The 25,417-nt window shown below is 31.7% G+C and overlaps 1 protein-coding gene across 12 annotated transcripts in view; it reads left to right on the top strand.

Moving 5' to 3' along the window:
- The window catches only part of LOC148602050 (kinesin-like protein unc-104), a 90,710-nt gene that overhangs the window by 55,727 nt on the left and 9,566 nt on the right, over nt 1–25,417 (top strand). For 3 of the 12 annotated variants that reach the window (XM_088556701.1, XM_088556693.1, XM_088556694.1), the window contains 19 exons: nt 19–191; nt 2,145–2,288; nt 4,341–4,478; nt 5,279–5,397; nt 5,585–5,779; nt 6,668–6,839; nt 7,355–7,445; nt 7,958–8,082; nt 8,510–8,605; nt 9,180–9,236; nt 15,136–15,207; nt 15,847–16,110; nt 16,644–16,758; nt 17,482–17,567; nt 20,041–20,156; nt 21,076–21,221; nt 21,729–22,064; nt 22,996–23,117; nt 23,998–24,235. In XM_088556701.1, coding sequence (XP_088412827.1) covers nt 19–191; nt 2,145–2,288; nt 4,341–4,478; nt 5,279–5,397; nt 5,585–5,779; nt 6,668–6,839; nt 7,355–7,445; nt 7,958–8,082; nt 8,510–8,605; nt 9,180–9,236; nt 15,136–15,207; nt 15,847–16,110; nt 16,644–16,758; nt 17,482–17,567; nt 20,041–20,156; nt 21,076–21,221; nt 21,729–22,064; nt 22,996–23,117; nt 23,998–24,235 — 2,805 coding nt within the window. Of the gene's footprint in view, nt 1–18; nt 192–2,144; nt 2,289–4,340; nt 4,479–5,278; nt 5,398–5,584; nt 5,780–6,667; nt 6,840–7,354; nt 7,446–7,957; nt 8,083–8,509; nt 8,606–9,179; nt 9,237–13,163; nt 13,218–15,135; nt 15,208–15,846; nt 16,111–16,643; nt 16,759–17,481; nt 17,568–20,040; nt 20,157–21,075; nt 21,222–21,728; nt 22,065–22,995; nt 23,118–23,997; nt 24,236–25,417 lie in introns of all 12 variants that reach the window. The other 9 variants (XM_088556704.1, XM_088556699.1, XM_088556695.1 and 6 more) reach the window with 9 other exon arrangements.

Raw genomic sequence — 25,417 nt, 5'->3', positions numbered from 1 at the left:
TACTGGTTTCCATTTTAGGTACAGTTCCAGTTTGTGTTGCTGACCGACACCATGTACTCACCCCTCCCACCAGACCTGACACCATCCAATGGTAGGGACTGTGGTAGACCATTTCCAAAGACTGTTGTTGCTGTGGAGGTCCAAGATACCAAAAATGGAGCTACACATTACTGGTCCTTAGATAAACTCAAGTGAGTACAAACTGTTTCAACATTTCTCAGTAGAATAGGATCAGTTATGTATTTTATAATAAAATCATACTAATATGTTATATTTGATATTATCATATGATGTAATATTATATCCCTATATAGTTAATATAAAGGATATACTAATAATTATACAAAATATTAAAACCTATTTAAACCTGAATACTCCAAAAACCTGTCTAAACCAGAACATTTTGAAGTCCCACAACATCAGTTTAAATGTATTTTGATCCTTGGTTGGCTGAACACCTGTCTAAACCAGACACCCTTTAAAGTCTGACAATATCAACTTAAATGCATTTTTATCCTTGGTTTGCTGAACACCTGTCTATTAAAACAGAACAAATTTCAAAAAGGGTTTGTGAAGACAGGTTACTCTGTATTATGTACTAATACCTAATTCCAATATAATATCACTGAAATTTTATATATTTAAATGCCCAACTATGTTCTATTTGTGAAAAATGTCATTTTCTATTTATGTTATGGGGTTGCTATAAACTTGAAATGACTTGCTAATAGTGGGTAAACTACTGTGAAAGTACTTAAATTTGTGGATACCAATTTTCGTGGATTAAGGAAGAAACACAAGTTGGTGGATTCTTGAATTTATGGTTTTGAGGTATTCAGTATACACATCAAAGGGATTCTCTTTTTGGTTGGGAACCAAATTCTGTAGTTTGGCCTACCCATGGAAACCACGAAAAACAGGTACCCCACGAACAATGGTACTTTCACAGTAAGTAAATTTATCATGTCCTTGTTAATTTTTGAAAGAGAAACTTCTGAAGCAAATATTCCCAGTATCGATACACTTTACTGTATTTTTGTCATTAGATACTCCAAAATATTAGAATCTACTGTATATTTTTAACGTCCAAATAATTTGGTCTGGACAAGGTTGGAAGCTCTTGAAATGTACATCATTTTAATTCATTCATTATTTTACCAGTTACATCAATTTTTACATAGATAATTTTCCAGTTATTGATATTGTTTGATCTACAAAATTTTCTTTCGAAGAAAAAAAAAAAGGTCTTTAATACATTGTATTACTAATTTCAGGTTTGTTTGGGAATTTAAATTAATAATTTAGTGATCAATGATAAATGTTTTATTAGATGTAAATCGAAATGACAAATTTATCTCCCGTAGGAATCAAAATGACAAAATTATCACCCTTGTGAGTTTACTGTTATTCAAGAAATGACTCCATTCACTCATCTTTTACAGTTTTCAATTGAAGCAAAATGCACGATGAATTGGATGAATTGAATTAATTTGTCTTTCATTTATTTGAGAAAAAAGCACAGTATGGGGAAATTCAGTGATGGAAATTGCAATTACAAAAATTCTGATAGAAATGTTACAACATGTGATAATCAATCAAATTGATTGTAACTGGTAATTATTTCATTTGCATGAGCGAATGTTCCTCAGTCTTGTGAACCTTTGTGTATCTGTCAAATTTTATTTCTTTGTTTTTTAATTATATATGACTCTATTCCTTTACTTTAATGAGAGAATGAAGTAAAATTGAACTTATATTTCATTGCTAATAATTTCTTTTGTCGAGGCATGAGTTCCAACTTTGTCAAATGACGACATTCTTGTCTAAAGTGTTTTCCTTAAACTTTTTCTTTCTTTATATTGCTCTTTTTTCATTTTTGCACGATTGTTTCGAATAAGATGAAAATATGAAAATCTTTGTATTTTTTTTTCAGTTTGCACAATCAATTTTTATAACTTTTTCTTATTTTTACTAAATTATTTTCATATATTAGGTATAAAATAAGATTTTTAAACTATTGCCTGTGCTTGCATCAGGGAATGAATTTTAGCTAACTCTTTTCAATATACTTTTGAGTGACCATTACATATCTTTTACCACTCTAAACAAAAGCCTGAAAATAAAATCATTTTGTGATTTTGTAGACATCGTTTGGGACTCATGCGAGACATTTACAATGAAGATCATTCGCCAGATTCTCCGGTACAAAAACAGGATTTCTTTCAGTGTTTGATGGGATGTAATCCAAACCAAAATGTCTTTAATTTTGCTAATTTGATTCCATCAAGGTCTGTTAAAAACATTGATGTTGTGTCTAGGTGTTGTCTCCCTTTGGTATTACTTCCTGTAAAAATCAGGCTTATTGGAAAGCAAAATGTATTGAACATGTTTTGGGTGAAATATTCTGGTATTTTCCTCATGTGATGTAGACAAAATTTTAACTAATTTTGTAAGAATTTGTAAAAACTTGTATAGCTTAAATTTACATATTTTATTGTAACTGCATATTTTATCTGTGCAAAATGCTTTGAAAAAGTAAAACAGTGAAATTCAATTTACAGACCAATAACTTTTTTTTTCATTCTTCATATCTTTTGTTCAAGAAATTCAAGAAATTTTGAAATAACAAAACTGTGTTGCCTTTTGAACATGGTGATTTAAAATGATTATATCATATTAAGTAGTACTCCAGTTAAGAATCATGCAAAATGTGATTCATGATTGGAAAACCTACATATTTTTTTTTAATATTTTATTTAAAATGTTTAAGTAAACAGAAAATAACAAGTGGATTTTCATATAACTCTTGATCATCAGAGATATAAATTATAGAGAATGTAATGTAAAATTCAAAATTTAAGGGAGATAACTCTATGAATAATACACAGTAGAATCCAGTGGATTTTCAGTGTGAATTATCTCTTTAGAGCAGACAGATTGGAATGAATAATTATACATTTCATCATAGACCCATAAAGCCACTTAATAACAAAGACGAAAATATGTAGCCTTTTGGGGTGTATAACATTACAGAATTTGTATGGTTCTTAAAAAGACTTGATTCTTAATAAGCCTGGTACTTGATTGGGCCTATACTTTGGAAATTTATGTTGTAGCCTGTTGTTGTAGTTCAATTTCATTTATGTAAGTAGTAGTCCGGATCTCATCCACATAAATACATATTGGTATATGTACTAAAGGCTTGGAATTTCTTCTATTTCTTTTATTTCATCTGATGTTGTATTTGTTTAAATACTGCAGACATAATACAAGTATATTGTATCTTTTATATTACCAGTATTCCTTTTGCCATCTTTTAAAAGTTCTGTGGCTTTGCAGGATTTTTAGAAGTACATTGAAGAAATATTCTGGTACTACATATGAAAAAGTCAAAAGGACAAATAAAGTTTACAATTAAATACAGGCTGTCTTGGCCATCTTGATATATAAGTTAGTGGAAAATAAACTGTGCATGTCACAAATTTGTCACAAGTGCCAGTACTCTAATACAATATATATTTTTAGTTACAATCATCCATCATTTGTTGTTGTATTTTAGAAGTGAATCTCATTTTTGTAGAAAGGGAAAAGGTTGGATATTTTTTTATGTCAATTATCAAGGTCTGATAATTTTTGTCTGAAATTGTCAAGTCTATGTTACATTCAGATTCTATGAATTTTGGTTTTCATGTACAATAACTGGTGCAAGATGCTATTTTCTATTCTATTTCAACTTTTACATCTACTTAGAACTATTTGCCACTTCATTTCTATTTTCCTTCCAGACTGCAGAGTACATGAAATTTCTATATTATCACCTACAATAGAAAATGTGAATAATCATGTAGCAACTCAATGGATTCTTCTATATTGGAAGTGCCATTTACAACTTTTAAACTAATTAACAATTTTCTGTCAGATTTGGCAATCTGGAATATCAGTATTTTTCATCAGATGAAAAAACTAGACACATACATCAGAATATATCTTAAAAAAATGCAATTTTTATAGCAGATAAATGCATCAATACTGTACAATTACGCATTGCCATCATGAATTGACATTCCAGGCAATTTAGGCTAAGCATCAACATCAATATTCAGGCAACTTATGATTGTGAAATTAATGTGAAGTTAATACTATATTGACTTGAAATTCCTGGCACCTTATACTTAGGAAATCAACATTTTACATTAGAAGTCAAATTTACTTTGATTTATATTCCAGACAAAATATTTTACATTAAAAGACAAATACATTATGTTTATATTCTAGGCAATTTATAATTATGAAATCAACAATTCACAGTAGAAAAAAATGTCCTTTCATTAATATTTCAGGCAACGACTTGAGTTGATGAGAGAGATGTACCACAATGAAGCAGAGTTATCTCCCACTTCTCCAGAACCCAGTATAGATAGTATGACAGGAGGAGATCCATTCTATGACAGATTTCCTTGGTTCAGATTGGTTGGAAGGTAATGTAATATATACGGGAGATGTATTGTATATAGTGACAAAATGATGGATGGAACTTTGAAGCGGGTGTTTCTAGAAAAGTAGAGGACGCTTACATTACATGCTCCCAATTTTTAGTGGAGTCTGAGTTGCTCATTTACTTTTGCTACCTTGTATGTATGATTTTGGTTACTTTATGTTCTTTGTTGTGTCTGTTTTCCATGTCTGGTCTTTGTCCCTGGATTACATTCTTTTGATTTCTGCTAGAATCTTGGTTCCCTTGATTACTCTTTGATGAATAGGCTATTTCTCCCATTAGGTGTGTCTTTGAGTCATTATCCTTGCTCCATGTAACTCAACAAGTGAGTGGTATGTTTGAATCACCTTGTTCCTGTGTCATTCTATTGGTACAAAATTTCTTGCAGTTATCTTGGTTTCTAATTGATAAATTGATTTCAGATTTTGTATGGTTTTTTTTTTTTTGTAGTGCGTAAGTTGTAATCGATTTTGGTTGCTGTCTGGTAACAACTTCCTGTACAAGTGGGGGTACATTGTATATCCATCAAGACATTTTCTTCAACTTCATGTTTCTGGTATTTTAAATATGCCAGATTTGAAGTGTAAATTTACACAATTTAAGGATGTGTAAGCTGAAACAACTCAATTTATCATTGAATTTAATTTTTGGAGCTTACTCTAGCAAAAAAAGTGGAACAAATCACTAAGATGATTTAAATAAAACTAAAGAAAAATTTTTGCAGGCATTGTTTTTTTTGAGACACTTAACAATTTGTAACAAATATTAAATCTTATTTTTCAGATCATTTGTATATTTAAGTAACCTGTACTATCCTGTTGCATTGGTACATAGAGTTAACATTGTCAGTGAGAAAGGAGAGGTCAAGGGGTCAATACGGGTAGCTGTTCAGGCAATCACAGGTAAGGTCAACAAATATTCTAAAAATAGAATTGGTATAGTTGATTAATCTGATTCCTGATTTATAAGGAATAAACAATCTTTTCAGGATACCATAATACTTAGTACAGCCAAATTTAAAAGGGTTTTCTAACAATGAAAATGACAATAGCCACTGAAACACATAAAAAGTTCTTCTATGATTTCTAGGTAAAGAGGAAACCCCAGACTTTACTCCTGGAATCAAACAGTCTGGAAATGCTAAAATTTCATTCAAAGATGAAGAATATTTTAAAAAGAAGCAGCTGTATGAAAATAGGACTGAACCTCAGGCTGCACCCTCCACTGAAGAGTTGCGTTATGTTGAAGGTGAAGGTCAGAGCCCTGATAACAACACTACTGATGGTATGTAATATTACTTAAAAAGATACAAATAAAAATGCCAGATCTTTGATTTTATGTTCATGAACAAAATTAATTAAAAAAAATAAAATAATTAGCAGACAAAATGTTTTTCCACTTCCACAATTCCATTTTTAACAACTAATTTTTTTTATACTCTGTCACATGAAGTGAGCAGGTATTATGTGATACTCTTGGAAAATGTGCGTGTCGTCCATCCACCCCCAATGGTTTCCAGAAAATAACTTGGGAAAGGACCATTGAATTTTCCTGAAACTTTGCACAGTTATTAAATCCATAAAAAACAGTTTAGTTTAATTTCCATCAAAATCCAAAATGTACTTTTCAAGTTAGGCTATTTTGAACATTTCCCTGCTGATGAGAGGTTACTTCTTGAAACACAAAATTTGCAATATATATGATTGGTATTTTTTTGTATTTTGTCATCTCCCTTTTTTCACAATTTTGTGGCAGGATATCATTTAATGTTCCATTATTGTCCTATTTTTTTGTTGTATATTCATGCTACATCTATATATTTGTTAGGGTTTATTTCTTAAATTTATGAACATTTAAGCTAAATTCCACCTTTAATTAAATATGTAGAAAAAGCTTACTGTTATTTTACATATTTGATATCTATACTTATGTGGGTAAATCATGGGCAAATCATGGGCAAATAAAGAAAGGGCTTATTCAGCATCAATATATACAAGCAATCTTGTCTTAACTAAATCTAGGATAATCTGAAAACTTGCCTAAACCAGACACTATTTGAAGCCTCTGTATATGAGTTTGAATGTATTTTGACCCTAAGTAAATTGTACATCTGTCTAAACCAAACCAATTTTGAAGTCCAAAAAAGTTTCGGTTTCACTTTATGTCTTTCAGAAATGAATGATATGAATACAGAGAAATCCCTGAAAGCAGATATGTTCCCAGAGATATTAGAAAATGATTTGCCTGGTCACTTGAAACTTGGCTCACAACTCCTGTTCCGAGTCACAATACTAGAGGCTTCTGGGATATCTCCTGAATATGCTGATATTTTCTGTCAGTTCAAGTAAGTCCTGTTTTGTCCAGAAGAAATTTTATGTAAAGTGAAAACAAAACTTTTTGAGCAAAAAAAAAAAAAATAAAATAAGAATGAAAAAAATTTATCATATTTCTTTAATATACTCACAAGTTTCGTTGTATAATGCAGTTGTTATACCAAATGAAACAAATATTAGCTTACATTTTTTCATCCTGTTTGGGTAGCTGTCTTATAGATATATTCACCATATCCATTCTTGTTATAATAGAACTTTACAGCATCTTTAGCTATTATTGTGAAGTTTTCATACTTATAAAACTTATAAAAAAATTTTTACCACCTAAGTACTCTATGCAAACATTTAAGTGTCTCTTTGAATGCATTTTTGACTCTCAACATACAACCAACATAAAAGTGATGGCAATAAAGATTTTAAATGCCCATATAGGGCAAAAATCACCTAAAAACTAAAGACACAGTAACCTTATTCACCATAACTTTCAAGTCTTTAATTCATTACATCAAATATCTCTTGCTTTCAGCTTCCTCCATAGACATGATGAAGCTTTCTCTACAGAGCCACTGAAGAACTGTGGGAAAAATAATCCACTTGGATTTTATCATGTACAGAATGTAAGTACTGTTGAGGAATCTTATTTTGCAGAAAAATGTTAATATACATGTATGTAACTTTTTAAGTAGTACTCCTGCTGAAAGTTATGCAAAATTTGATTCATGGTTGGAAAGCCTACAAATTTTGTTGATTTTTTTTTTATAGTAAACAGAAATTAAAATATACCTTTTCTTATAATCCCTGTATATAGGAGATATAAATTAAAAGGAAGGTATTATAGAATTCAAAATTAAGGGAGATAACCCTGCAAATGACATGGAAATACTACAGAAACTATTGGATTTTCAATGTGAATTATCTAACAAGAACTGACAGATTGGAATGAATGATGATACGTTTCATCATATAGACCCATAAAACAAATAAATAACAAAAATAGAATTGTGCAGCCTTGTATTGGTGTATCACATATTTCATAATTTGCATCTTTCAAAATATAGATCTTTATTTTTACTATCATGTACATTTTTTTGGAAGATTTTTTTTTTGAAAGCTCCTGTTTATATTTCAGTTTACAGTAAATGTTACCAAATCGTTTATTGACTATATAAAAACCCAGCCGTTAGTGTTTGAAGTGTTCGGACATTACCAACAACACCCACTCCATGAACAAGCCAAAGATTACCTATCACAAAAGTAAGTCAGAATCTCCATGAACAAGCCAAAGATTACCTCTCATAAAAATAAGTCAGAATCTCCATGAACTAAGCCAAAGATTAATTATCTCAAAAGTAAGTCAGAATCTCCATGAACAAGATACAGATTACCTATCACAAAAGTAAGTCAGATTTATTTCTAGGAGAAATTTGTTTCATGAATAGGTCCACAAATGAGTACACTTTAACAATTATTAGGTAATTGACATCCTTATTGCAAGTGGTTATAGAAAAAAATATGGTATTGACACTTAAGAAACAGTCGTATTTCATGCTTTGTTTTTTTTTTCTAAAACCTTTATGTGTGGTTGCAACAAGATCTTCTAAAGTTTCTGTTGACATCCATTAACTCATATTTTCACAATAACTTAAGTAAAACTTAATCTGTCTTTTTTTCTAAATTGCAGTAGTATTAGACCCCCTCCTAAGAGAAGCTTCCCACCAATGATGACAGTCTCTAAGCCAGTACCATCACCTAAGTTTGGTGTATTAGTACCTCCCAGGTATGTATGTAATACACAATGTGTATAATTTATTTAATTTGTGTATAATCATGGTTTACTCTCATTTGAAATAATGATTATTCATGACTTCAGTCATAAGCATCATCGTTGTTATTCATAATTTCATGACCTTGATTTATTTATATCTTATTATTTAAGTGATGGTAACCTTGGTTATGATTTTTCTCCTTTATCCTGACCATATACCACCCAAATCCAAGCGTTTTAGAGAAGGTCTCATTTTTTGTTCAGATTGGTACTTGAATAATTTGTATTTATTTTTGGCATACCCTATTTTTCAATCTATGTGGAGTATATAGCTAATAACACATGTTACTCCAGTTTTCACAACAAAAAAACAAAATAAGGTCCATGCACATGGTATTTTAAATTGAAATGTATGGTTCTACATTAGGTTTATGTTTGCTGTAATTTCTCTCTTTTCTTTGGGTGTTTCTGTCTTCACTAGGCTTTAAACCCTGTAGTTTTCCCTTCTTTGAGATTCTAGGGTGAAGTTTAAGATATTTTTAGGTAGAATTTAAGTTTTTGACCTTATTCTATTGTGAATAATTAGAGAAAAAGAGAAAACTCGAGATTTACTGATTGATACAACTAAAGCATCAGGACAGAGGTATAGTATGAGTGTAGAGGGTGGTTAATACTAACAAACTCAGCTATTACTGGTGTGTTTGAGGGCAGGGAAATTTGACAGGTCTCCGGTCTCATTGATAATGAGTCGAGCTGTTTCAAAGAAATACTGCTAACATACTTATTTTTCATAAATTCTGTGAAATGAACATATTTGCTGGTATCAGTTTTCACAATTTCAAAAGTTACCATGTCTATATAGATCAGTTTGACATGTACTATTTTTCGTGCCAGTTTGTTCACGTAAAAAAATAACAAATATATGTATTAATACACTGTGAAAATGAGTATGACGTCTTTATATTAGAATATGCCAGTCAGCTATGTTGTAATGATTTCTAGAGGTTCTGTTGATATAAGTAAAAGTGTGACCAATTATTTTCAAAGAACTAAAATTTGAATAAAAAATACAAACATATGATAAAAAAGCAAATTTTTTAGAAAAAGAAATAGGAAAATTAGTTCTTTAGGCCTTCCATTTTAGATTTGTGAATGGGTTGATACCATTTGACCTGTCAAATTTCCCTGTGTTTTTTAAATTCTAAACTGCATGGTTAAGCTAGATCTAACCAGATTAAGTGTTCTATACATTGGTGATGGAATTGTGTGATTACAGATTTAAACATTGTGTATTATAGATATTAGCATTCTAAAATAATAAAGATGTGATCAGTTATTGTAACATGAATCTAGTACATTGGAATCTGTCTGAACGAACCTCTTTTTGTTTTGTAAGTCTTGTTCTGTTTAAGCAGGTGTTATGTTTACACAGGTTCAAAATGCATTGAAACTGACTCCATTGTAAGAATTTGTTTAGACAAAACTCAAGTTTATTCTGGGGTCATTTTAGACAGGTTTCACCATTCTTAGTCAACTGGATTGTATATCTTTATTTTCCAATATCATTTAATTTTGTTTAATTTTTTTAGCAAAAACTATGAACTTTATACAGATATTTAGCTAGAGATAGTAATGAAAAAGTGTCAGTCTCTGTAAGAATCAGGCAGTGGGTGACACATGGTTATAAAAAACCACCAGGGTTTCACCGTTCTTGGTCAACTGGATTGTATATCTTTATTTTCCAATATCATCATTTTAAAAGTTTTTAACAAAAACTATGAACTAAACAAAGAAATTTAGTTGGAGATATTAATAAATAGTGTTAATCTCAGTAAGAATCAGGCAGTGGGTGACACATGTTTATAAAAAATCACCAAGGTTATTATCACTATTTTGCTGAATAAAAGAATAAAGCACAAATTACATTTGTGTCTTGAATGAGTAATTCTTTCAATGAAGATAAATATGGACTGAAAGTATACAATTTGGGGACAGATAATTCTTTTTTACTTGAATTTTTAGCATTGAAAAAAAAAAATCCATAAAGGTGTTTGTATAGAGACATTGATATAAAACGTGAATAGAAAATAGTTGTCGAATTTGTTGGGTTTTGATATCCATATTTCAGATTTTTATTAATTTTGCCAGATTCTTACAATGACTTGCTCTAAGATTATTACCTTATCTTAAAATGAGCATTAAAGGAAGTCAGATTTGGGGGTTTGAGCACAATGTAGAAAACTGAAGTATTCATGGCCTCTTGAAATTCTAAGAAGTTCATTAAGATGTAAATGTTTCTTTGGGTTCTACCCCTTGAACAAATGGAAATGATCACATCCATCTAAAATGTTGTGTAGATTGGGTATTTCAGAAGTACCATTGCTTAATTGCCTTATAGCGAGCGCCGTGAAGCAGTTTGTGCTCTACCATTATTACATGTACTTTCTAAATTTCCCTTAAGGTTCCCCAATATACTAACAAAAAAAAGTCGTGTTCCGGAAGTAACAAAAAGTGACTGTCCTTACCCAGAAAATTCATCATTTCCTTCAATCAAACAAATAAAGATATATAGGTTAAGATTACGTTTCAGTAAAAATAAATTTATCTTTTCTGATAGTTTTCAAGTCTTTTCTTATTTGTGTTACTCATTTAAAGAAGTGAATGTTATGTTTATAAAAACTTCAGGAAACACCACGTGGATGTACATACGTGTATCTCTGCTGTTCTACTGTTGCTGTTGTCAAGAACCTAACCCGCCTCGGAAAAAAATATAACTCCGATTATTTTATTAAAATCGAAGCTTAGCTTTTCTAAGATAGGAAAGGCAATCATTTTCTTTGGCTGTCGCCTGAATTTTGTTTACATCACATGATATGTGTAAAATATTCCCACCATGCGTGGAGAACTGTAATATTTCAGGTATCTATACAGATTGATCTGACAGGCCAAAACTGAAATGGATGTTGCTAGAGATGCACTTAAGGGATAAAAAATGTAAAGCATTGCGAAGTGCTATAAAGTTATTGACCAATTTGAAAGCGAAGGGAAAGTGGGGTATAGGGTTTGAATTTTTGGGAAAAATTGTTCAAGTTATTCATTTTTTGAAAAAAACTCCCCCATTAATTAACAAGACATATATTCAAATAGAAATATTGATTTTGCTTGCTGGTGAAGTATAAATAAAAATATTGCACTTGTGGAGCAAAAATTTTCATCTGGGTCATCCCCTCTCTTTTTAATGTCCATTATTATTTTTATGAGTCTCACACAGACGGTATATGTATAGTAAAGCTGACAGTGCTTGCTGATTTAGACAATGCCTACCCCATGTTATAATATAGTTTAGTAGTTTTTTTTATTTTCAGTACTGTAACATGTGTTATCTTATTAATTTGCAGGTAAACATGTATTTATTTTTTGCATTTAATGGTTTTCAAACATTTTGGCAAGTGTCAAAGTTTGGGTTGTGTTCAAAGTTTCCTTATACTGAATGTTAAATAGGCATATTTGCTGGTACTTATATTAGCATATAAAAAGTGATTGCAAAATAGTAAAAATAAATACACTGCAAAAATAGGTACAATTACAGTCAATCTTGCTAAAAATTAAATCCATGAATTGTTCCATTCAGTCACTGCATGTAGGATCTAACAACACTCCATTCTACTTTCTGTTCATATGACCTTTCTCCTCAGCCAATCAGATTTCATCTTTCATGATTTTGAAAGCGTTATTCAAAGGAAAACCACAGAGGATTCTGAAAAGGTCATCTGAACAGAAAGTAGAATGGAGTGTTGTTACATCCTACATGCAGTGCCTGAATGAAACAATTGATAGGTCTAATTTGAATTAAACTGAATTACAGTATTATAGACACAATATTTCATAAACTATTTTTCATTTTTTGGTGAAATATTAATGTCATTGGATTCACTTTTTTTCTTCATCTTATCTTTGTATTGCTTCTATTTTGAGGAAAGCCTGAAATTTTTCATTGTTTTACAGTCGATTGACTTAAACTTCTGATCTTGTTGAACTGAGATTAAGCTCCATTGCTACTAATTCTATAGATGAATTCATTTAGCCGAATTGGGCTACTCCAGTTCAACAAGGTCAGAAGTAAAAGTCATATGACTGTGAAAGGCTGTATTACATGTATTTAGAAATATTACACAAATTTGGTATATGTTTACTTTTCAAAGTTTGATATAAATTAGTCTTTTTTAAGGGTCCTCTAAATGGAAAGTACACAAAATGAAAAAACAAAACCTGAATTTTTTTTACTGTCTTGTGGAAGGAAAGTATACAATGTGAAAACAGACTGTTATTAAGAAAAGCTTTATTTTAGTATGACATTGAACATTTTGAAAAATTGCTATTTGCCATATAAAAATGAGATAAGTGGAAAAATGAACTACTATCATATTGAAGACCTGAACATGAAGCCCATCATCATTTTTAAATCCTGAAAATGGAAATTTCACAGTGTGAAAACAGCCTGCTGCATCTAAAGGCAATGGTTCTAACAGCTTAGCTTGTTGTTTGAATGCTTTGCTTATGTTTGGTATAGGTGGTACGATTCGGGTCGCAGTGTCGAGTCCCCTCTCTCGCCATCATCGCCACAGTATGTACATCTTTCACTCTCATCTGTTGTGTGGTTTCTTCACTCTCTCTATTTCTTACAATGTTGTCATGTATATCATCACTTTCAAAATAAGTACAGCCATAGTTGTTGCACTGTATAATAAGTGTTAGAAGGAGAGATGAATGGACTATTTATTTTTATTAACATTAGAACTCCAAGTATTTTTTAAGCTGTAATGTATTGTGTCTGTGTTTTTATTACAACTAGTGTAGATTTTTTAGGGTTCTCTATTAAATGGTCCAAACAGATAAAAAAATCATTATAACCTTAATAGAACAAATGTAGAAAAATTGATTTAGCAATATTTGCTCTTATCTTTCTTCAGATGTTTTGATGCAAAAAACATATTAACTGGTAATCAATGAAAATGTTTGTGTAGATAAATAGACCCATATTTCAACAACCTTATACTAGTATAAATTATCATCTGCTGTAGGACTGTCACATTTGATCAGTTTTCTTTTAATTACCATTTTGTGTAAGAATCGGGCAATGAGTGGCACATCATTTTTCTCAATTTTGTCTTTTTTACCTCAAACGTATTCAAATACATCTAGAAAACAACTGAAAAGCTATTTAAATTTATCCTAAAGCATTGGTGACATGGATATTTTTTTAATGCTAAGGAAAAGTGTTTTTCTATAGTGCATTTCAACTAACTTTGACCTATCAATATCTTAAAAAGGCAAACATTACACACACTGTGACAGTAATTTCTTGAGGTTATAGGGTATAAATACTTGGATAATGCAATAAAATCTCTCTTTATTTTTCCTTGATGTGCCACACCTTGTACAATTTTGCCTGATTCTTAGATGGAGAAGTACTATATTTGATGATGGTTGTACTTGACTTCAAGTCACTGCTTTATTGGCAAAACTATGAACAGTCAAGTTCATAATTACAATAATTATAAGATGCTGGAAATATGTCATTCGATTGTATACAGTCTGTGTTATTACTGTCTCCATAATGATACAGCTTCATATAGAAGCAGTATGTATCAATTCTAAAGTTTTTGGTATGACACTGACAGGATTCTAACCCAAAATTCAAGCTTTCTTACAAGGGTTTGTTGAGTTATAGGTCATTGAAATCTCACCAAAAGGTGCCTGAGATTTCCTTGTTTAGTAATTTCTGGCAATTTGTGGCTCTTTTCCTCACTTTCAAAATTAAAATTTGTGATTATTAACCCAATTTAGAACATATTCCATTGTATTTTCAAGACATCATAAAATGCTTTATTGTGACACATGTTTTGTCTCGCACTTGAGTGAGTAAAAGAAATTTCACATGGCTAAAAAATAGGAATATCCATATCTCAAAAGTAAGATAGGCTTTTGCATGACACCCACTAAACTATAGGCAATTTCTTACACTCTTTCAGTATAGTGCACTGTGAGACTTTGTAGTATCTAGATTTCTATTTGCTGTGGTATATGTGTTTTAATGACTGTTGTTTCATAGTTCATGTGCATGGGAGGTTGAAACAGATGAACAGGACAGTTACATACATGATATCTATATTTTCGGATGCATTAATTTTAATGTAGCACTCATTTAATCATAACCTGATAATATCATATTTATGAATCTGTATTTTATAAGAAGCGTTTTTTACTCCACAAATGATAACATACATTTTTAAAAGTAGTTATACTGACTATCAAAATACATTTATTTTTCCTATTTTTTTTTATTGTTCTTTTGTCATCATTTGTTTCTATGTAATGGGAAAAAAACATCATCTTGTGATTTGTCACATATTTTATCGGTTCAATATTCATTCATATCACTTAGTAAATTATAAGTTTCCATCCTATCTGAATAGGAGACAATGGATTGGTTCTCAGGGCTATTTTTACTTTTTGCCTAAAATGATTTATTTACATTACAGTGCCAGTATGATACACTCCAGATTTGATTTACTTGTGTGGTTTGAGATTTGTGAATTGGCTCCTAATGGAGAGTGAGTATACAATTATGTACTGTTGTTATGTCTCCCCTTCCTCAAAAGCCCAGTGCGGATCCGGGTGTCAAAAGAATAGGTCCACAGCAGCGCTAAGCTTGTCGTGAAAGGCAAATAAATAGTGCTCAGAAACCTAGCCAGGGGCTAGGCACTCTGCCTACAGAGCAACTGGGATGTGTGCCCTAGGTGTAGGAATGGGGTACAACTCTTAACAAATCTTAAGAATGTTTGTATTCCGCATTTTCCATCAATCTCATGTAAGCATCAGAGTAATTTTTATTAATTTCATTCTGTTTTAAATGAAAGCTTGATAGGCTTTGGTGAAATTGAATATGATACAAAAATATCTTTCATTTCAAGAGTTGTCCTAGGTCTACCATCTGAAGGGAAGAAATTAAAAATTCCCATAGCTTGGGGTTCCTATGGGGTGCTAAGAATGTTATTCTTTTAGGGTAGAAATAATTGATGTTCTTGCAGCCTAAGGGGCCTAAATTTCTCTTTATATGGTCTCAATTCAATAGGTTCATACCATCTATCAATTTAGTCAAGCTTAAAAACTGCTAGGTCTTTTGAAAAAAGATGGTCCTGACTTGTGAGTTCTACCTCAGGTCTTTGTAATCATTCTCACTCTACTTCTAGATATGTACCAGTCGTTGTAGACCACAGTGAAGAGTTCCCTTGCACTGGTACCTACCTTCTCCACCAAGGTATACAGCGTCGCTTGGCTATCACTATTATGCAGGAACAAAGCCCTGAAACTGACCTGTTGTGGAAAGATGTTAAAGAGCTGGTTGTTGGACGTATCAGAACCACCATGGAATACACAGATTTTGACCTTGAAACTAATGTTTTGTCCTTGAGCTTGTTCCCTGCTAGCTATATACAGTATCCTGGGGATGATAGGTATGGTATATGGAACCAGTTACTTTAATTATCATTGAAACACTGGTTCTAAAGAGAACAATTAACTTATTAGAGGAAATTTTGGGACTTTTAACCACGGTGAGATACTATTTTCAGATGAGTGACATGTACAACATGATTTCCTTTCACTTTGAAACAGAATTTTGCCATTTCATATCCAGGTTTTTACCTCTCCATTTTGTTCTTATTACCACATTTACTTCTGATTTTACCAATTTACCCATTTTTGTTGGCTTTGCTAATTCATGTCTGATTGAGAATGGGTAAATTGGAAGAAGCATGGCAATATTTTAGTACACAATGTAATAGGAAAGTTAGTGCAAAATTATGGAATGTTTATCCCTCAGTAACTGTCTACCCGTTAGCAATGAATTATGGAATGTTTATCTGCTAGTAACTCTCTACCCCTTAGCAATGAGTTTTCATATTCAATTGATTTAATTTTTGCCCATTTTATTTCCATTAGGTAAATTAAACACTCATTAGTTTCATAATTATCACCATGTTTTCAGGATTTATTTCCGATTTGAAGCTGCTTGGGACAGTTCTTTACACAATTCTAGTCTACTGAACAAGATAACTTCAACAGGAGAGAGAGTTTATATGACATTGTCTGCATATATAGAGGTTTGTTATATATATATTACATTTATATCTTGTAATTTACTTTTATATTGTGAAATACTTAAGGAGGTAGACCTAGGGTAAGGGACACAACTCTTGAAATCAGTGATATGTTTTTATCATATTCAATTTCACCAAAGCCAGTCAAGCTTTTACTTGAAACAGAGAAATCAATCCTAGTAACTTTTATGCTTACATGAGATTGATTTAAAATGCTGAATACAAACGTTCCTATCATTTGCAAGAGTTATGTCCCTTACACTTAGATCTACCTTCTTAAGGAATATATAAGGAACAGACCCTGGCTTTTAGCTCTCATGAGAACATGAAAGTGGTGGTCTTGATATGACATTTATTATAATTTGTACATTACAATTAATGAAATGTCCATTCACATACATAGAATAAATTTTGGAAACATGTCTAGAGCTGCTAATAAAGTGTCTGTCTGATGTTGTATTGAAGTTCAAAACTTTGCCTTGTTTCTAGTAACAATCAAAATATTATAGAAATGAAAATTTGACTGGTAACCAACTCAATTTGACTCAATTTAGAATGTCAAACCAGTTTCCCTGACTTTTTGATTTCATGATTAACACTGTCCTAATGATTTATTCCACTTCAAACATGGAGATTTATTTTTTGCGTTTTCTCATGTTTGTGAAAATAAATCGCCTGCGAAAATAATTTAATTTACTGTGAAATGTTTGTTAAATATACTTGTAGGTAGAAAACTGTGATCAGCCAGCCTGTATAACAAAGGACCTGTCAATGATTATATACTCTAGAGATACCAAGATAGCCACATCTAGGTTAGTTCAAATTTTTTTTAATAGGAGTAAATTAAGCTAGTAATATAGTTAAATTCAGGAAATATAGTTTGTACTAACAATTACCTGATGAACGTCCTACAGCAGTGAACTGAAATATTTTAACATTTTTACAAACATAGATTCAGGGTACCATGCTATGAAAATGCGAAAAACCTAAAATATTTCATCAGGTAAATTGGTCGTTAAATCGAAGGCAGACCAACTCAATTTCCTGAAGTTAACTATTGTATTTGCTGTAATTCAAGTATTTTTTCACTGCAACAAGTTTTACTGTGTTTCAGTGTTGAAATGGTTGTTTGTACTCATTTTCTTCTTTTTTTTTTTATGAAACATTTTCATTTGTGTGGAATTTATATTATACTCAGTAGAAATGTAGTTTTTCTCTTTATAAATAGAGAATTTGTTTTATCAAAACATTAACTGTGTTGAAAAATCAAACATTTCAATCAAATCAGAGAACTTTGTCCTGCTATGTTGAAGTGGTTGTGAAAGAATGAAATTTTCCTTACATATTTGAAAGCTTTGACAAACTTCTCTTCCTTAGTAATTTTTCTTCGCTGTATTCTTCTCTAATATCCTTAAAAATGAATGAAATGAAAGAAATGATCAACTATCACAATGAATGTTGTGTTTGTATTCTGTGAATTTTGTGTATTATCCTTGTGTACTAGTGAGTGAATTTTGTCATGTGATGTTTCCCAGGATGCAATGTTCCTTGTAGAACAAACTGTCCTCACATCATTCAAGCATGCATTTGCAAATTATAAAATCATTTGTTTTCATTTTGCCTACCAATATGTTTTTTTTCTGTTAGCTTATGATGCTTTATATGAATTTATCTTTTTCTGTGCTGTTTTCATCTTTGTGCTTTATATATTCATGTATTACTGGCTCATTGGTAGTATTTTTAGATTTTTTTAAAAACGCTATTCTTCAGTATTTTTCAATTTTCTCTTTATCAGAAAAGAAACTATAATTTGATAAATATGCAGAATCAGACATGCCTGACCTCTTTGATTTTTGGAATTAGAAATTTGTAAGGATTATCAATTAGTATATTTTGAATTTATTAGTAATATGTTTTGACTAGAATGTTGAAAGTAGATAAAGGAGAATGTTTGATAAGGACCCCTTTTGGCCTCACATTTCGGGCATTTTTGAAAATTTGATTATAGCTGATTTCTAGGTAGGAGTGAAATGGTCGCAAACACTGAATATATGTTGTTTTTTACGAGATATTTATGACGTTATTCCTGAAATAACGGTATGCATTTATGTAACTTTAACAAAAACCCTTAACTTTTAACATTTCTGCAATTTTTAAGATGTTTTTTTTGTGTGGAACAGAAGTGGCCACACATCTGTTGACTTAAGATATTTTATGCGAGTTGTGACTGACAATTATACACAAAATATATATATATGAAGCACGAAAATCAACACACATGTGGCCATTGTTAAAAGAGTAAAAAAAAACTGCACAAAATTTTTTGTTTTCCAGCCTTTATAGTAGATTTTCCCAATTTCAGCTAAGTTTGATATATATGTTAAAATTACTACTATAAACCAATCAAATCAACTATAAAACACATTAAAGAGCTGGAGAAATAACAGAAAATTTTCTTTGTGCAGACTTTGTTTTGAGGCCAAATTTTGCTCTTACCGAACAAACTTCTTTCCAAATGCTTGAGATTTTCTCTCTTATTTCCACAAACAATAAACAAGCTTTGATTTTTTTCATTATCTTTGCTAATTTATTCATTATTGTGCTAATTTCAATGAAAGTGGAGAAAATTATATTATTTGTTTGATATTATCTATTTTCTTGAAAGCTTGATTTTGTAATTTGAATGCATGAGAAGAATGAATACCCACTAGACTGTTAAGTGTAAGTGTTTGTAAGAATCAGGCAGAATGGGAAAAACCAGAAACATATGTGTCAAAAAGCTACCGATCTGAAGATATAATTTCATTCAAGGATGTGCTTTCTCTATTTGAAAAGATCATTATTTGATCTCAAAATCTCAGTATATGCTCGGAAATTTATCAATAGATTGTTAGAAAAATTAGGTTTTGATAAGAGTTATCTGCCCTTGAAATGTTCATTTTCAATAAAATGATAACGCAATATGGAAATTCTTGTCTCTTTTTTATTGATTTTGATGGTGCAAATAGTCAAATCAAACTTTCAAAATGGTGTTTTTTTTTCATACCATGTTTCACCCACTGCCTGATTCTTGCAGCCACTGACACTTAAAGAGGGTTGCAGAGGATATTTTTGTCGCATTTAAAATTTTTAAAATAGCAAACCTGCAATGTCATTCAGTCTATAGGGAAACAGATTCATTTTACCATTGAAACAGCTGCAGAAGTTGGAACACACATGGCAGACGACACTCACTGGTGATCATGGCTGCCATTACTGTTACTAATTTTAGAATGTTGTCATTAGTTCTCCTTTCAGATCTTTAAGGAGTTTGTTTGGTGGATTTAAATCACATGATGCTAACAGAGTCAGTGGAATTTATGAGCTTTATCTACGGAAAGCTTCAGAAACAGGTAGTCCAGGTCGGTGTTGTGATTAATGTAATCCTGTCACTATTTTCTGTTTAAAAGCACTTCTCAGCTCTTTAACTTCACTTCAGAATAATGATACAATAAAAGTTAAAAGAAACTTTTTATACAACCATCACAAGGTGGTACTTGGTGGTTAGTAGTTCCTTTGGAAGTCATTTTATGATTTTTCATTCTATCATCATGTCGTTTGGGACTGACTAGCAGAGTTAATGTTGCGGTATATTATGTGAAGAATCATAACTTTTTCAAAAAAATACAGAATGGACTTTTGTTGGAAAGCCAATTCCTCTTTGTGATAATTTTATACATTTGTATGAGTCCATTAAAAAAAAACATAAAAACAAATAAAGTTGCGCAGTCTCTTTCTCTTCTCACTATTCTATATTACCTCTATATTAATGTCGTACTCCCTGTAATAATGTATGTTAGAATTTCAGATTATCTCCCCTTAGCGGAATATAGTATATGGAAATATTCTCCTTAGTTGATGTTGAGTTAGTTTAGTTGAATGTTTTTTCTTGTATTAAATTGAATAGATTGTTCATTGATGAATATTAAAGAATCCATTTTGACCAATTTTAAAGGAAGTTTCGTCTGAATATAGCTGAAATATTGCTACTCGGGCGTTAAACCCCAACAAACAAACAAAGGAAGTAATTTTTTTTCAAATTCATAAAATGATTTGTGGTTCTTTCATCTAAGTGTCCTTTTAGTCATATTCATAGTCGTACTTTATAATACTTACTGATTTAGAGTAATGTCTTTTCACTTCTGCTTGAGCTATTGTTTCCACACTAAATGCTGGGACAGATGGTTTGGAACTTGTTTTATACATGTGTAAGTTAATATAATTTTTTTTTCCCATGAAGCATGTTTTAGAAGGTTTTATTTTTGCCTTTTTACATATAAGGTGCACAACGTAGACAAAGAAAAGTGCTGGATACATCTGCTACTTACGTTAGAGGAGAGGAGAATCTGAATGGATGGAGACCAAGGGGAGACTCCCTTATTTTTGACCATCAATGGGAGCTGGAGAAACTCACCCGACTGGAAATGGTAAGAATATGATTAGTTTTAGTATAAAAAATTTAAAAGAATAGAAGTACTAGTATTTACAACAATTACTTTTCTAATTTTCTTTACAAAAATCAATACTTGCTAATAATAATGTTCACTTGTCCGAATCTGTTAAAGGGAACTCAAGGGGAACCAGTTTATGAATGTTTATCAAGAAGAAACAGTCTAAGAATAACAACAAGACAAAGAAAATAGACGCACACACACAACAAAGAACATGAAATAACCAAAAAAAACGTGCACATAGAAACAAAAGTAATTGAAGAACCCCAACTCCAATAAAAACAAGGACCAGGTGCATCGGTAGGGTAAGCACTTTCTGCTTTTCAAGAAACACTCACCAATTTGCTCATAAAATGGTTCGTCCAGGGTAGACAAAAGATGAAAATTTTGACATGTTGAACAAATTGGTTCTCGTGGTGCAGATGGATATAAATAAGCACCGTTTACATTCTACATATAATAATAAATGTGCATGCATTTCAGGTTGAAAGGTGCAGACATGTGTTACACTTACGCGAGAAACTAGCAGAACAAAATAAATCACATGAACTGAGTAAACTTGATAAAGAAGTTGAAAACCAAGCCAAAGCTAAACAGAACTTAATCAAGGATGATGAAAAACAGAAAAAAGAAACAGCCAATGAGAAAATTGAAGACAAATCAATGGAAAAATGGGAGAAAGATGAAGCAGAGAAAACCAAACGATGTAGTAGCTTGTATATATTTACAACTGATGGTGACAAAGATAAAGAATTAATGGCTAAATGTCTACGCCTGATATTGTATGGAAGAGCTCCAACAACTCCACCTCCTGTTAGGGTAAGTTTTGATTGGTCTAGTGCTCCAACAACTCCACCTCCTGTTAGGGTAAAATTTGATTGGTCACGGGCTCCAACAACTCCACCTCCTGTTAGGGTAAAATTTGATTGGTTAAGGGGTCCAACAACTCCACGTCCTGTTAGGGTAAGTTTTGATTGGTTAAGGGGTCCAACAACTCCACGTCCTGTTAGGGTAAAATTTAGTTGGTCAAGGGCTAAAACAAAACTCCACTTCCTTATAAGATAAGATAGAGTTTTACCACTCTACACGTTGACATACTCCCAAATGGTTAGAATGGGGAAACACTCGGATCCATGTGAGGTCTGGGAGTAGGCTAGAGCATTAACAGAGCAGTCCAGTCACTAGTAGGACATACTGTGACTGAGTTCTATGGTCAGGTATCCTGAAAGCTGGGCTCACTACCGTCAACTACTTACAGACATCTACTAACAGAAGATGTAAGGGGTGGTCATGCAAGATCCGTAAGGATAGTCAATACCGTGAGAAAAAAAACCCACATAGGATATTTCTAAATTGGTCATGGGTTACTTCTGTTATGGTATGGTTTGATTGATCAAGGGCTCTTGGCAGTTCATCTCTTGTTAGGGTTAGATTTCATTGGTTATAGGCGCCAACAATTACACTTTCTGATAAGGTAAGTTTTGATTGGTGAAAGACAATGACAACAAATGATCATTCAAGAGCTCCAACAACTCCAACTGTTCTAAATTCTCACTGTTTAGGGATTAATATTGCCTCTCTATTCTCTGTTTCTATTTTAGACACCAATGATTTGAGTTTGTGATAAGTTTAAACTCTGTTTCATTTTCTAGACACAAGTGAATAAGTCTGATCAGTATAACCTCAGTTTCTATTTTTAAGCACAAATGAATGAGCCTGTGATCAGTATAATCTCTGTTTGTCTTTTTAGACACCAATGAATGAGTCTATAATCAGTATAACCTCAGTATCTAGTGACAGTGATGTGATCACTGGGGGAGAGTCTATGGCTAGCAGTATGATAACATCTTCTGCTTCCTCAGAAATGTTCAGGTAAGGAGACCTTCTCCAGCATAGAATGTTTACGAGAAATTTGTCCACCTGAAAATGATTTAAAAGAAACTTTCCATTTCTCATTTAATCTTTCAAAGGTACTAGAAACCTGTTTTGTGATATTGCATTGGCAAAATTTGAAATTCTCCAAAATTGGGCATGTGGACAGGCAAAGAAAGGGTGTGTGTTGTGGCAGAATTTCCAGTTTTTTTCTGTATAATCAACTTACTGGCATAAGGGGGATATGAATTACTTGATTTCTCTGCTTTTGAAGTGTTAAACTAGGGTCTCATTAGCCACTGTTAATGTTACCATTACTTTACATGTTAAAATAGTAATTTTCAAAATTTCACTGTGAATTCCTAGGTCAAATGACATCTTAAAGTTTCTTATCATTGCGAAGCGTTGAAAATAAGGCTTTCAAAATTATTATGCTAATGGTACGATAATGGTAGAAATTTTTCACCAAATTTATTTGAATAAATAATACTTAAAATCCAATTTATACCTTTTCTGCTGACTAACAGAATAGAGTCAATTTACTCACGCATGTAAACAATATTCATACACGTTTGTAGTAAATTACAAATATGATTTTAGAAGACACTTTCCAAGCTTTATTTCTGCTTCTTTTAATCAATATACACACAGATAATGCACCTACAAAACATAAAGCTAGGTTCAGTGTGTTTTTGGTACATAGAAGGGTGGCCATTTGACCCAGAAGTGGTCAGTGATTTGTAGTACAAAGTATGGTCAGTTTTATGAATTGAACACTTTTGTCCGGAAATGCATGAAATAGAAATGTATCTGCCAAAGGACTTTAAACCACGACTAATCAATCAATTAAATTCGAATTAAATTGAAGCCTGTATTTCAGGCCCAAGGGCCAGCAGTCAGCAATCCATATGTCAAAATCATGTGACAGTCTGTTGTCTTCATCCTCTGATGCTCCAGACAGAAAGATGTCACTACCAATAAAACCAAATAGAACAGATGGAGATGATAGACTTCATGTTCCATATATAGAAGAAGTACGGGTTAGTCCTGTTGTGTCGAAAAGAGGCTATCTGAATTTCTTGGAAGAGAAACATAGCGGATGGGTAAAGAAATGGGTGGTAAGTTGGGAAATATTTTAATCAGAACATCTAGCCTGTTATTATTTGAGGAGGTAGACCTTGGATAAGGGACACAACTCTTACAAATCATTGGAATGTGTGTATTTAGTATTTTACATCAATCTCGTGTAAGCATCAAAGTAACTTCGACTGATTTCATTCTGTCTCAAATGAAAGCTTGATAGGTTTTAGAGAAATTGTATATGTTACAAACATACCCTTGATTTCAAGAGTTCTGTCCCTTACCCTAGGTGTACCTCCTTAAGTAAACACAAAAATACCAATTAAAGACAAATTTCAAATTTCAGTATACTTTACATATGTTTCAAGGAGTAACCTCTTGTCAGCAGCATTAAAACCAAGTACTTATGAAGTTCAAGATTTAAAAATAAATATATATGTATTTTGCATTTTAGCAAATATATAATACGAAGTGAAATATAATATATTGAGGATAGTCAAGAAAATAGGTGGATAATTTACAATTTTAGTTGAAAAGAAAGATTTAGCAGATGATGGAACCAAATTATTTTCGCTATTACCCACTATATTACACAAAAAAAATAAGTGACAATAAATTGCTGTGTATAAGTTTTTTTATGATGAAATATGTGTTAGATGCAAAATGAAATAGTTACAAAATCAGATGGACTTCCTTAATTTGCGGAAAATAAGTATCCATGAGGATGAAATGATTTAAAGTATTTCAGTGGAGATATTACATGAAAATGTATCTTTGTGTTAAGTGTAAGTATTTATAAGAATCAGGCAAAATGGAAAAAATCAGAAACATGTCAAAAACCCACAAATCTGGCAATATGATATCACTCAAGGATGCTTTCTGTATTTGAAAAGACCATTATTTGATTTTTGCATCACTGAATTTGCTCAAAAATTGTTCAATAGAATGTTAGAAAAAAAGTGGTTTTTCCACTGAGTTATCTGCCTTTGAAATGTTCATGTTCAGTGCATTTGAATGAAATTATAACTCAATGCACGAACATGATATGCAAAATGTTGTCCTTTTTCCTTGATTATGATGGTGCAAATAGTCAAGGCAGACTTTAAAAATAGTGGGTTTTTTCGTACCATGTTTCACCCACTGCCTGATTCTTACATAGACTAACACTGAAGTGACAGATATTTATGCAATGACACTTGAGTGGATATAATATTGCTCAG

This window comes from Perna viridis, chromosome 12, assembly GCF_037379345.1.
Source record: "Perna viridis isolate PV_CMFRI_1.1 ecotype Kerala chromosome 12, ASM3737934v1, whole genome shotgun sequence".
Lineage (NCBI taxonomy): Eukaryota > Metazoa > Mollusca > Bivalvia > Mytilida > Mytilidae > Perna > Perna viridis.
This window is presented reverse-complemented; position numbering and strand designations above follow the sequence as displayed.